At 47.5% G+C, this 12,499-nt stretch overlaps 2 protein-coding genes and 1 long non-coding RNA gene across 5 annotated transcripts in view; 1 reads left to right on the top strand and 2 right to left on the bottom strand.

The window, feature by feature from the left end:
- The window catches only part of HOXA3 (homeobox A3), a 45,009-nt gene that overhangs the window by 20,959 nt on the left and 11,551 nt on the right, over positions 1–12,499 (bottom strand). For 2 of the 3 annotated variants that reach the window (XM_032483812.1, XM_032483813.1), the window contains exon 2: positions 11,591–11,694. The gene's annotated coding sequence lies outside the window, so the exon portion shown is untranslated. Of the gene's footprint in view, positions 1–1,607; positions 1,734–11,590; positions 11,695–12,499 lie in introns of those variants that run through there. The other variant, XM_032483814.1, reaches the window with a different exon arrangement.
- On the bottom strand, positions 10–2,333 carry HOXA4 (homeobox A4). The gene is made up of 2 exons (XM_032483820.1): positions 1,608–2,333; positions 10–1,053 (listed from the first exon to the last, which is right to left on the bottom strand). The coding sequence occupies exons 1-2, from the start codon at positions 2,212–2,214 to the stop codon at positions 707–709; spliced, it is 954 nt and encodes a 317-aa protein (XP_032339711.1). The 5' UTR covers positions 2,215–2,333; the 3' UTR covers positions 10–706.
- On the top strand, positions 3,107–6,692 carry LOC116664909. The gene is made up of 3 exons (XR_004321449.1): positions 3,107–3,325; positions 4,577–5,028; positions 5,582–6,692. It is a non-coding gene; the product is annotated as an uncharacterized LOC116664909 (long non-coding RNA).

Genomic DNA, 12,499 nt, shown 5'->3' with positions numbered 1-12,499 from the left:
ACACACAAATGTGTCATAGAACTTTAATGTTTTTTAAACAGAGTTTATTCTTAGCATATGGCTTTCTATAGAGCCACACCACAATTTGGACAGTTGCACATGGGTCTAAATGCACTCCCCCTCCCCCGAGATTGTATCTCAGGATAAGACAACAATATCTCTACAACGTTTTAAATAAATGAAAAGAAGGGAAACTAACACATCATATCTACCACCAATGTCTATACATTTTGAGAATTAAATAATCTTGTGAGATCCACAATGTCTACTCATTTATTCAGTTCAATACAAGCTTGTATGAGCTGCCTTTAATGAGGGAGGGGGAGGTGGGAAAAACAGGAAAAGGGTCTGTTTTCTTCCTCTTGAAACAAATATACACGTACATGTCTGCTGTCAGCATGGGCTGTGCAGCTGACTTTAGCCGTCTCAGAAATATTTGATACCTAGTGGTCCTTCTCGGATACCCAAACCTGGCAGCCTTGTTCAGGCCAGCAGGTTGTTCCACCAGCCAGCATCTTGGTCATTGTCCTCTCTTGGGTAGCAACCAGCTCATACTCTTACTAGGATAATGTCTTCTTCTTCTTCTTCTTTAATTATACTTTTCACCAAGTTGGGTTTTGTTTTGGGGTCTATTATGATCCGGGTGGGGAAGGGTGGATGGGAAAAGCAGAAGAGAGGAGAAAAGGTGAGGGAAAGAACTGGAACATTATATGGAGGAGGGAATGGGTGTGGAGGCGCCCTGGTGAGGGTGAGGATGCGGGTGCGGGCTTTGAGTTTGTGCTTTCCCTGGCTGGCCTGCTGAGGCCGAGGCCGAGTTTGAGGATCGCATCTTTGTGTTGGGCAGTTTGTGATCTTTCTTCCACTTCATCCTCCTGTTCTGAAACCAGATCTTGACCTGGCGCTCGGACAAGCAGAGTGTGTGGGCGATCTCGATGCGGCGCCGCCGGGTCAGGTACCGGTTAAAGTGAAACTCCTTCTCCAACTCCAAGACCTGCTGCCGGGTATAGGCGGTTCGGGAGCGCTTTGGCTCCCCTCCGTTATAACTGGGGTTGACTGAAAGCCCATCACCCCGAAGGAGAAAGCCAAGGAGAAGGGAGTGGAAAAGAGGGAAAGGCGGAGGAGAGAGAAGGTGGGGTGGGAAAGAGCAATTGGACATCATCATTATATAATAACCTGACACCAAGTTCACGCAAGATACATAAAACGGCAAAGAAAATGTTTCACAGGCTATTGACAACGGGAAACACCCGAGAGCCATAAAGAATGGTGCTGGGCATTGGGGCTGAAGAAAAGCTTCAAAGACACATGGCCTGAAGCCTCTGCCAGGGCAATTAAATTTATGGGGGCTATAATTACTGCCCTAACAGTTTGGCGTCTCGTAAATCTCCCGATAAAGGGACCCGGGTACAAAAGGGTTCTCACGTTGGGATCAGGCGGCTGGCTGGCACACACACACCCACATCCCACTGTAGCTTGGGCCAGCTGGGGGCTCCCCTCTCGAGAGGCCCCCTTCCCCTCGGCCTCTCCCCCTGACCCTCGCCCCGACCCTAGAACCCCGGGCTCGGCCCCAGCCCACCCTCACGCGCCTCCCCAGCGGCGCCACGTACCGGCGCTGACATGGATCTTCTTCATCCAGGGGTACACCACGGGCTCCTTGCCCTTCAGGCCTGGCGGGCTCTTGTCGGCCAGGAGCAGTGGGCACGCGGGGGCGCTGCCCCCTGCCGGGACGCCCGGGGCGGCGGGAGCCGCCTCGCACCGCCGCGGGGCGGCTGGAGGAGCAGCTCGATGCTGCGGGGGAGGCGGCGGCAGGACCTGACTCGCGTGCAGGCCATGCGCGGGACCCTTGGCGTGCACCGGGGGCTGTTCGGGCTGCGGCGGCCGCCCGGGGCTGGCGCCGCCGCGGTAGCCAAAGGGGTAGGCGGTGTCGGCCGCACCGTGCGCAGGGTAGAGAGCGGCCGCGGGGTAGGAGGGCTCACGGGCGGCCCGCTGCGCGTAGTAGGAGGCGGGGGGCTCGCGGCTGCCGCTCGCGTGGGGGAGCTGGGGCTGCTGCGGCTGCAGGTGCTGGGCCGCGGGCGCTGGGGGCTGTTGGTAGCTGGGGCCCCTGCCCGGGCCGCTGTCTCCGCCGCCCGGGCCGCTGTGCTGCGCGTACTCCTCGAAGGGAGGGAACTTGGGCTCGATGTAGTTGGAGTTTATCAAAAACGAGCTCATGGTCATTAATTTGTGAAGTGCAAAAATACTAATTTTTCTCGCGTTGTCGTTTTTCTGGGCTGGCTGAGGCCCCTCCCCCTCCTGCCTCGCTTCCCATCCCCCTTTCCTCTGCTCCCTTCCCCTCCCCCGCTGTCAAGCGCCCACCCCTCCCCCTCCCGCCGCCGCCGCCAACGCCACCAAAGTTCGCGCCGCTCCTCCCCCGCCCGCGCCCGGGCGCGCGCGCGCTCCGTCTCTGCCCCGCGCGCGCCCCGCCCAGTACCTCCACGTGACCCACCTCCGCCAATGTGCGCGCCGCGCGCGCGGACCCGGATCAGGAAGCGCGCGGGCGGGTGATGGATGCTGCTGTCCGGCACCAAGCGGAGGGAGGGAGCTGGCTCTTTGGTCCTCCAACCCCCCAACTTTGAGTCCCGCTGGGAATTCGGGGCCCGCAGGCTTCTGGTCCTCTCAGATGCCCAGGCCGGGCCCTGTGCGTGCCCTACTCTGGCCTAGGCCTCGGGGCAGCTAGGCAGCCACGGGGCAGCCAGGCAGCCACGGCCCAGCGCTGACCTCGGGGGCTCAGCCTCGCCTGGCCTGGCGTCTTCCAGGGTTCGAGGCCTCCTGGGGGAGGGAGTGGCGTCGGGATCAAGGGGGTATCCTGTTTTTCATCCTGGACCCAGAATGAAACGAATGAGGCCAACAGACCGGTTTCCCTGCCCCAGTTCGTGCTCGTCGCGTCCGCGCCCGACTTCCCCGGTTTGAGAAACCAGGCAGGAGCCGAAAAGGGTGGGTGGGTAAGCAGCTGAGAGAAGTTGCCTCAGGAGGTAAAGCAAAGCCATTCCAATATAACCGGATGAGCACTTTACCTTTTTCTTTTAAAAGCAGAATCAATTGGGTTTTTTCCCTAAGAAAAATCAGAATTTTCTTAAATAGCATCTCATTTGATAGAGATGTCGAATCAGAGTTAAACATGCTCGAATTTAATAGGTGCGATTGTGAGAAAGAAGATGATCCGGGGTGGGGATAGATAGAAGTGACGACGCCTCCACAAAATCGAGCATTGACACCAACAACTTCCTACTGCAGAACAATCCGCAAACAAGAACAAGACGAGGATAGAAAATAGGCACTATGCCGATAGGTCTGTTCCCGTTAAGAACTTTGTTTTGTCTTTTGGATGCTGCTTTCTCAGGCTGTATCTGAGGCTAAAGTTACATTTAAGGACAGCTTATAATTTCTGAATTGCTGAAAATTAGCATATTAACGATTTCTGTAGCTCTGAAAAGTGGGGAGAGAGGACTGTTGCCTGCCATTTGGTAATTGAAATTTGATGGGTAAACTAATTACGCCATTATTAACAAATAAATTACTTATTAATCCCATCTAATGTTGATCTTTGAAGTAAATAATGATGCCTTTAGTGTGTACTTTTCTAAGTAACAGACACACCTAGATCCTTTACTTTTCAGCCTAGATTAAAGCAGTGCATAGTCACCATTTTAAAAATACTTTCATACTGGCATGCAAAGCAGGGATTTTTCAGCTGCTGTACCTTAGTTGATTTTTCAAAGAGCAGTATAAACAGCCTTCTCACAACTGAGTCTGGAACGCAGACAAGGAAAGTTATAGCCTAAGCCTGGAGACACTTCAAAAGGAATGTCAATTCTATCTTCATTTATATCGGTTACTCATATGAGTTACTAAATGCTGGAATATATCCATTTGATGGATAGTCATTTAATGCTTAGCCACATAAAGCCTATTATATGGGACTAATCTTTAAACTAATTTAGGAAAAGAGGTTAAAAAAGGGATCATGTTAGCTTTCTAACTGCAATCACCCTGAAGTGGTACAAAGAGGTTTTCCATGTTGGATGTGTGTCTGTAAAGAGTGCTGTCCATCGACATGCGGCACCCTGAAAAAATTTTTAAATGAAATCTGAGCCACAGACAGAAATCAACACTGACTGTAATCTTTAGACATCCTCTCTAGACTTGGGGGAAAAAAAACTAGCCTGTGATATAGCTGCCTAAACCAGTATCTCTCTAAAGCAAGAAAAAATTATATATATATACACACACCATATAACATGAATAATATATACCTACATAATGTAATTTACAAAACTGGGCTCTCTAAGTTTCAGGGAAGAAAAAACATAGCAAGGAAATTTTGCCCCCCTCCTCGTGTCATCAGTCTTGAGTACAGGATCTTAACCATGTCTGTTCAATATTATTTACAGACTCTAAAACACAAAATTCATGTTGTTTAGCCTCAGAACCTTCTACTGAGTTTCTATTTTAAAGTATTAACGAGGTTCGGGCACTGTTTTGTATATGTAACCTAAACGAGTTAACTGTGCCTATGTTTCATGTGGTTCTATTACTTTAGGAAGATGGGCTTACACAGAATCCCCCCAAGGCCTGCAACTTGTCTTTGTGGTTCGTATCATAAACACAAACGGAGCCAGGACCACCAAGTGTTATCTCACACACCGACATTTTGACATTTTACTGCAAGATTTATGGCTGTAATAAACAATCTCAGTACCTTTTCTAATCCTTCCACAATCTCTCTTTGCAAGCCATAGCATCATTCAATTGAATCAAATAATCTTTTGAAAAACAAAACAAAAAAACTCTTGCCTTCACATGAGATCCAAGACACCAAAGTAAAGCCAGGAAGGAACTAACTCAATAAATAAACAAGTTCACCAGCAGCATCTCGCCCGAAAAAGATGGGACGCCCTGAAATCGAGCAGAGAGGGAGCGTGCTAATCTTCGCACACCAACTGGCTCCAGTCCCAAGCAGGGTGAAAGCGTTATCCTTTCCTTGGGAAACTGGTAAGCACATTTGCTCCTTTCCACGTGCTGGGATAACATATATTCCCAACAAAAGCTTTCTTAAAATCCCATTAAGTGAAATAACTTTTCATCATGTCCTCGAATCCCAGATGGAGGAGAGCGAAGGGAGTCCAAGGGAGAGGGAGGGTGAGAGGGAGGCAGTGTTTTGCAGCCTAGTTTGAATCTGATTTGAATCATTTTGAATATATTTGGAACAGCCTTCCCTCTTGAATGCAACCCTGTCCCAAGTTTCAAAGTGACCGAACAGTGACACCGTGTGCATTTTGTTTCTTATTAATCTTACACATTGACAGTCTTTGTTAAATCACAAGGCGCGCCCTTCACCAGCCGACATTTTCATATTTGTTAGACGCGTTGACCTGAAGTTCACCTCGGCCTTGGACTTTGCGCTTCTAAAAGGTCTATACAGTGTCTTTTAGAGAGCAGGGTGCTTTGCCCAGGTCACTCCTTCTCAGGGAAAATCGGGGTGGGGGGGCAAAGGAAATGTAAACGTTATGGAATGTATTGACTGTATTTGTCCTTTGTTCTCTAGAGTGAGAGACCCCCAGCCTGACTGTTCGCCATCTGAAGCACGCCTCTGGAACGCGCACGAGAATGGCTGAATTTCAAAATGCTTGATGGTGGCATTTGAAGGGCTTCCCCCGACCTACGCTAGGCATATGATTTTAGGGAAGCAATATTTTATCAAGCATTTGACCAATTAATTGTTTGGCGGTAATTTCCTCCAAGTAGGTTATACTAATGAACACAACCCAAGTCTAAGGACTGGAATTCACATTCGGATTAGACATTAATTTTAACCAGAATTGTGTGAGAGGCCTAAAGATCAAAATCCTCCAAATGAAAAAAGTACTCTAAAAGCAATAACTTCTGCAGGTACCTTTTCTTTTACTTTGCAAACTAGGTAAGAGGTGTCTGTGATTGTTGAAGCTGACATGTTTCTAAGGTGTGGCGCGTCTTTAACCAATAACACAATAAGAAGGTTTTTCTCAAAGAGACACGTAATTGTCTTGGTAATAGAGGCGGTTTCTGTTGTCATCATTTCACTAGCCCAGATGTGGTGAAGTGTTCACTGCTGGAACAGTGGTCACCACAGTTGTTCCCTTTCTTCTGTTCTCATCTGGCTCACACCCATTTGGCTTCAAGCTCTTGGCCAGAGTGAAAACTTTACACATTGCACAGTGGAAGCCATCTGATTACTTCCATGAATGCAGTGTTTGGGAAATATTTGTTTTTTACCACTGAACATACCTGGCACCAGCAAATCCAATCAACCAGAATATAGTGGGATGATCTTAAATGTCCCTGCAAGAGTCTCTGTTCTGAGTAGCTGAATTAGCTTATCTGTAAAGTTAGAAGAAAAACCTGGAAAAAATTTATTTTCTCTTCTCTGTTTCCCTACACTGATTACTTGAAGATCAATACATAGAGAAGAAAAATATGTCCCCCAAAAAATAGATGCTAATGACACCAACACTTAAGGTTAATATAGGTGCATGAATAATAAAATATCGTTTAGCTCTCCAGTTGCAATGCACACAGGAGGCATGGTTCCAGTCGGCTTCCTTCACACACTGTTCCTTTTCTTTTCTACTCTCCTGCCCTCCCTCCTTAGCTTGCTTTCTCTCTCCTTAACTTTTATTCCCAATGTATTTTTAAAGAGTATTTTCTATAGAAGGGAAGTCTGTCTCAGTGGGCTTCTGAAGTGGTCTTGCATTTGTGGATTCCACCTTCCTGCTAAAATGGCATATTCTTCACAGTTCAAGTTATTCACCTAGAGATTACAGTATTTCTCTTACATTCAGTGTAGGGTTAACCATAAATATAGCGAAAACCTTTTGATAACAGGAATATTTTCATGGTACCAAGAAGTACTTTCTCACTGGTGGAGGGGTAGAGGAATCCTTTCCCTTTTGGGAGGGTTTCTGCTTTCTTTCTGCCCTTCCCAGCTCTAAGATGTCTTCACATTTACTGAGTCGGCAGTTTCAGAAAAAGCATTCTGTGCTTGAAAATTGCAAAGAATACACTTTGCGAGAAGTGCCTGTGTTTGTCCTCATTCTCACACACTTTAGGGATCATTATAGGTACTAAAGAGCGAAAAAACTGGCCAATCAAAATCACGGTTTTCAAGAAGTTTTCTGCCCCATTCTCTTGCCTTTAAAGGTATGATGGAACATTGGAAACTTGCTATGTTATTTCTTAAAGGTCCACTGATGAGTTTTGAGCTTTTTTATTTTGTGACAAACCCACAAACAGACTCCTGGTTCTCCAACATCTAAGGTGTTGGTTTTTCAATAATCTATGCCTATTTACCTGCTGCTATTCCCTCAGAATGGGAGCAATAATTCAAGATGAAATACAGCATGTATTACTCTTGAAAAGAGGAATTTTCTATCCTTTCCTTCATAATTGAGGTCATTCAACCACTAGGGTTCACCTGGAGTCCATACCATGATACACGCGTCACTCCGAGCCATTTTATCTTTTGTGCTGATAGTCAAGATCGCAGCTCTAACATTGACATCAAACTCTGTCTGGGCAGATGACTAAGAGTGCTGCACAACGTAAACTTTTGACCCTCAACTTTTTGACCTGCAGTTGCAACCACAAAGATACACAAAGCTGTGCCTCTTCTTTCAAGGGGAAGCCCCCTCCACACACACACCCCCAGGATCGCAGGGATGCCCTGCCTCTGCCTCTGCCTTTTGTAATAAGAGAGTGAATTGGATTTTGTGTGTGTGTGTGCATTTCTTACTGTATTTCCTGTCAAAACAGCCTCCTACCTCCTTTTGTCAGCACTTAAATAGGAATGAGATTACATTTAAGTCACTCATCATTACCTTTACAAGGAAAATTTGTAGTGGGACAGGGGAAACTTGCAAAAAGTAAAAGAAAAAGGAAGATGGGCAGAAAGCAGGCAATGGGAGCTGGAGACTTTAGCCCTTTATTTAAAAATAAAGACGCAGCCCTAATTGTTGGAAGAGCTGGCCCAGGCAGGCGAGTTGACTGTGAACTTGTACTAAAGCGTGCTCTGCTGGCGATTCCTAGGGTGTGCAGATTTATCTTCTCTGCATTTACTTAACCCGGCAGTGAACTGCACGGGCGTCATTTGTTAGGCGATGACAGACTTCACCTCCAGCAAGGGCTGCTTCACAAAATCGTAATAATTACCCAATAACCTTCATAACAAATATTATTATTGAAAAGACCCATTTGTGGGGAGAGGACCTGGTGGGAGAAAGGCAGCTTTCTTTGTGGAAAAACAGCAAATAAAACAGACCTACACAGATCCTCTAGTTCTGGGGTTTAGAATGGTTTGGACTGAGGTTCCCCTGTCCAGTGTGGGTGGGAGCTTTGGCAGACCCCCTGAGCCCTGCCTGGAAGCCCCGTTTATAGTTTTATCATTGACTGGAAAGAAGTTCTACCTTACAAGCCAAAGGAATGGCACCCACAATGTTCTGCACTCTCCATGGTGGGCAAACCTCGGACAGACTCCAGAGCCAAGGTTGAGGAGAGGCTTTGAAGGGCATCTTTTAAGATAAAAGGATTGTTTTCCTCTTTAAAAACCCATCTTTCAGGATGTAATTTGCTCTCTCTTCACTAATTGTTTGGATATAATACTCTTCACATCTCAACAAATGAACATGACTCTGTTTCTGGTAGAAAATTCTGTTGCTGTCCCAGAGCTGCCAACAATGAAGCAGGGGAAAGAGCAGGGAAAAAGGAATCTTGGCATAATGTTGTGAAATTAGACCATGGAAACCCTAACAAACCCCTAAGTAAGTGTGACCAGAAGCTTCCTATTATATTTATAGTTCAGGAAATACTGTCTCTTCAGCTTGTAGAAACACACAGGGCCCGGCACATTTCGGACGACTTCTCCTTTTACAAGACAAGGAGCAAAGACACTTTTGCCACCGACTGAGGCTGGATGTCTTCATAAAGCCCTTGATGACAGTTTTTTTTTTTTTCCCTAAGTAAGTTCCTCTGCGAAAATAACCCCACAGAATGCACGAGGGGGAAAAAAAAAACTTATCTACAACATGAGCAGATAACCAACCATCCTCTTTACTATGCTTCCTATGAAAATAGGAGGAAAGAAAAAAATTCCTCCAATGACGTTCACGTAGGTCTGATGGGATGCTGTATTTTTAAAAAGTCATTTAACTTCATGTGAGTTGGCCTGCTCTCTTAAGCTCTAAAGTTTTATGATGATTACAGCAGACAGAAATAAGCAAGCTGACAATATTTATAGCCTGTAATTTTTTTTAATACATGGGAAAGATTCCCCATATTCTGTGATGCTGGTCCAACAGTCTTTCTGCTGGTACCCACACCCTAGGGTGGGATTTGGCCATGGAGGTGGCGTGGACACTTCCTCCAAGCAAGTTACTCAAATGAACCTGCCAGTAGCCTTATCACTCTTTTTTTCTGCCACTAATTTTAGTCACCAAGAAATCACTCAAGCAAGGTCACCAAATGAGTAACTAAAATAAAACCTTAACCCAATATTTTCCAATAAAGAACCCAAAAGTCAGAGCAGCGGAACAAAGACTCCAGAATTCTCACAGACACATAAAAGAATTTGAGAACCCAAATAGAGTTTATATTCTGGTTCCCACTAAGATGCAGACACATCTTCCTAGCTGCTGAATTATCAATGCTCACTTTAACAGGTTACACAAAATGATTTCGGGGATTTGCCTTGCCACTATTCAAGAGAAATGGAACTTGTGAGAGGGTTTTGATTTTCCAAAAAAACTTCCCAGGTTTTGCTTTCTGGACTTCTGATTTTGGGATATCTGTTGGACTTACGTTGAGTGTAAGTGGCCTCTGCACAGCAAAGTTTGTGGAAATTCCTCACCTATACTTTCAATTTCTTCACTTTAAGGGCTTAGTAAATACCTTTACCAATTAGCATTTGCAGAAGACTACTCAGCTAGCTCCTAAGCAGAAAAGGCATTTGGAGACAGAAGATCCCATTTTTTGTTTCATTTCTGAGTTGGAGAATTTAGCTTAGTTCTTCATATGGGATATGGGGAAGTCCGCTAGGCCCCTGTGGGTACCCATCCAGAGAAAGACCCCAGGACAGGCCACAGCGTCCCCAGTCACGGCTTTGCCACTGAAGAATGTAAGGGGTTGGGGCCAGAAGGGGTGGCTGAGACCAAGCTAGAATTGTACCCCAGAAAAATTTATTTCACCTTACTTCCCCCATTGGTGCAATACTGGGGATTGTTTTGGAAATCATAGATTATGTAAATTTCCTGGGATCAAACAGAAAGAGCAGCTAACAAAAGAAAGGCGGAAATCTCCTACTGACAAACGACCAATTTCTTCCCTAAACTATCCTTTATGATGTGTGAGGAAAAACAACCTAATGGCTCTGGGGACTTTTAAGTTGGGCATTGAAGACACCTCGATTTCCCCCCAAACTTTAGGGCACAGTTTGGAAGAGAGACTTTGCCTGTATATTGAGGGGGAATAAATTTCTCTAATCTTTAGTGTTATCTAGGGGGATGCCTAAGTTGCCTTTTGAGGGTCCTGTGCGTAGATGTTTTAATTCTACAAAGGAGGAGAGGAAAAGGAAAGAAGGGAGGGAGAAGAAAGGCAAGGCGGAAGAAAAGAAAGCGCTTTAACTCCTTTCATTTAGCCTGGGGATTCAAAGAGTAAAGTTAAATCCGGCCATAAAGTTTATTGCTTCAGACTCACAGGCGGGTGAGAACAGTCCCACCGAAGTAAAAAGAACGCGCAGGCAAACAAGGTTCAGGGCCTGGTCCCGGGTGCAGAGGAGGGGGTGCTGAGCCCCCTACCCCAAGGTGGGGACCATCGGTCCTCAGCCTCCTGCAGGCGCCAGCGGCCTGGGCGCGGCCAGGCAACCCAGGGGCCCAGCCTGGAGGTGCGGCCCGCGCCCGGCCGGCCTCTGCCACCTTCCGGCTCTCCCGAGCCAGCCTGCAGCCCGGCCCCGAAGGCCGCCGCCTCGATTCAGTGCCGCCAAATGACCCGGGCCCGCGAAGACGTACTGCCACAGCCCCGCAAGGAATCCCGCCAGAGTCCGCTCAGCCCTGCCCGGGCCTTTCTTTCCAACTCCCCAGCGCGCCCCAGCACAGCGCGGCCTCGGCGCCCGCGGCCGGCGCCCCCCTGGCTCCCAGCCCCCACCCAGGGCTCCGCTGACCCCGCAGAACCGGGCCGCCAGCCCCGGAATGGGCGGTGGCCCTGCCCAGTCTCGGCACGCAGGCCCCTTCGCACACAAAAATCCTCTTTTTCCGCGAGGGCGAGAGCAGCGGAAGTCATTAACATCCGCGGTGGTGCAGCAATTAAAGTTAGGCCTGGGGATGCGGCGCGGCCACAGGCGCTTTGCACCGCGGTGCCTGTGAAAGCTGGCTCCTGGCGCTGCGAATATGGACAGAGGAAAAGTTTACTCTCCCCTTTGGAATTGCAAGGCAAGCTCAGAGTTATTGAACCACAGAGAGAAAGAGAAAGATCGAGAAAGAAAGTTTTCAGAGTACAAATAAACTTGAAAGCGTTCAGGGGGCGAGCTTACCTTAACTCGGAGGGAGCCATTTTTCAGAGAGTTTTGAGAACTTGTGGTTTGGACACTTCTGGACCTAAAATTGATAGTTTGAATGACCAGGCGGCACACGTAGCCTGCAAAAGAGTCAAATGGAGTCCAGCGTCAGTGAGATTATATGTTATGTGGTATATAATGTTGGATGTCAACTCCCCAAAACCATAAAACTTACTTTAATGGCCCCACGTGACGTTTTATAGCCAGTGAGCCGATCTGTCTGTGCTATGGATGATTTTACGATCTAATTCATAGACAAAACCCTATTCATTTGGCACCCAAATGTCATATAGCCGGAACTGGGGCTTATAAAGTTTACTGTTTTATAACTTTTAAAAGGAAAGACGGCATCAGTGTAAGCAGTCGGTAAATGTGCAAATCTCTAGTTGCGCTTTAGCTGCTCTGAGGAGTTTCCCAACCGAGCTAGGATGGGGTAAGTACCTTCCATTTGTAGCAAATTAATTGTAGCAGAAGAAGCCAACTGGGTTCAGGGAGGGCGAGGAGTGGGAAAGGGTGCCTGGACGGGTTAGGGGCAGAGGCTCTGGGGGCCACAACTTGACATAGCAGCAAGTGGAGGCCTAGGATGGCCTTAGGAGAGAGGCAGCATCTGGGTGGACCCCGAGGGTCCCTAACAAAGCCCTTGGCCTTTTCTCCTCTCTCTCTCTTCCTCTTTTTTTGTACCCAGAAAGTTAACTTGGTTTCCTCAGAGATAGGCAGGTTGGCTCAGGCTTTGGAACCACCAACAGCTTTTCCACCTCCTGCCCTGAACTCTCTGATGGGTCAGAGTTAAGGAGGCCGCGGGTCAGGATGTTGGTCTGAGGTCCTCTTGCACAAGCAGGCTGCTCAGGTAGCCTCAGACTCACTGCCTCCCAGCATTGGACAGAC

This window comes from Camelus ferus, chromosome 7, assembly GCF_009834535.1.
Source record: "Camelus ferus isolate YT-003-E chromosome 7, BCGSAC_Cfer_1.0, whole genome shotgun sequence".
In the NCBI taxonomy this organism is placed as follows: Eukaryota; Metazoa; Chordata; class Mammalia; order Artiodactyla; family Camelidae; genus Camelus; species Camelus ferus.
The sequence above is the reverse complement of the archived record's forward strand: the minus strand, read 5'-3'. Positions and strand labels throughout refer to the sequence as shown.

Bases quoted from the DNA above. Each gene is read 5' to 3' on its own strand.
- HOXA4 (XM_032483820.1), bottom strand. From the start codon at position 2,214: ATGACCATGAGCTCGTTTTTGATAAACTCCAACTACATCGAGCCCAAG. The intron at 1,054-1,607 runs GTACGTGGCGCC...ATGGGCTTTCAG, and splicing joins GAAGATCCATGTCAGCGCCG to TCAACCCCAGTTATAACGGA.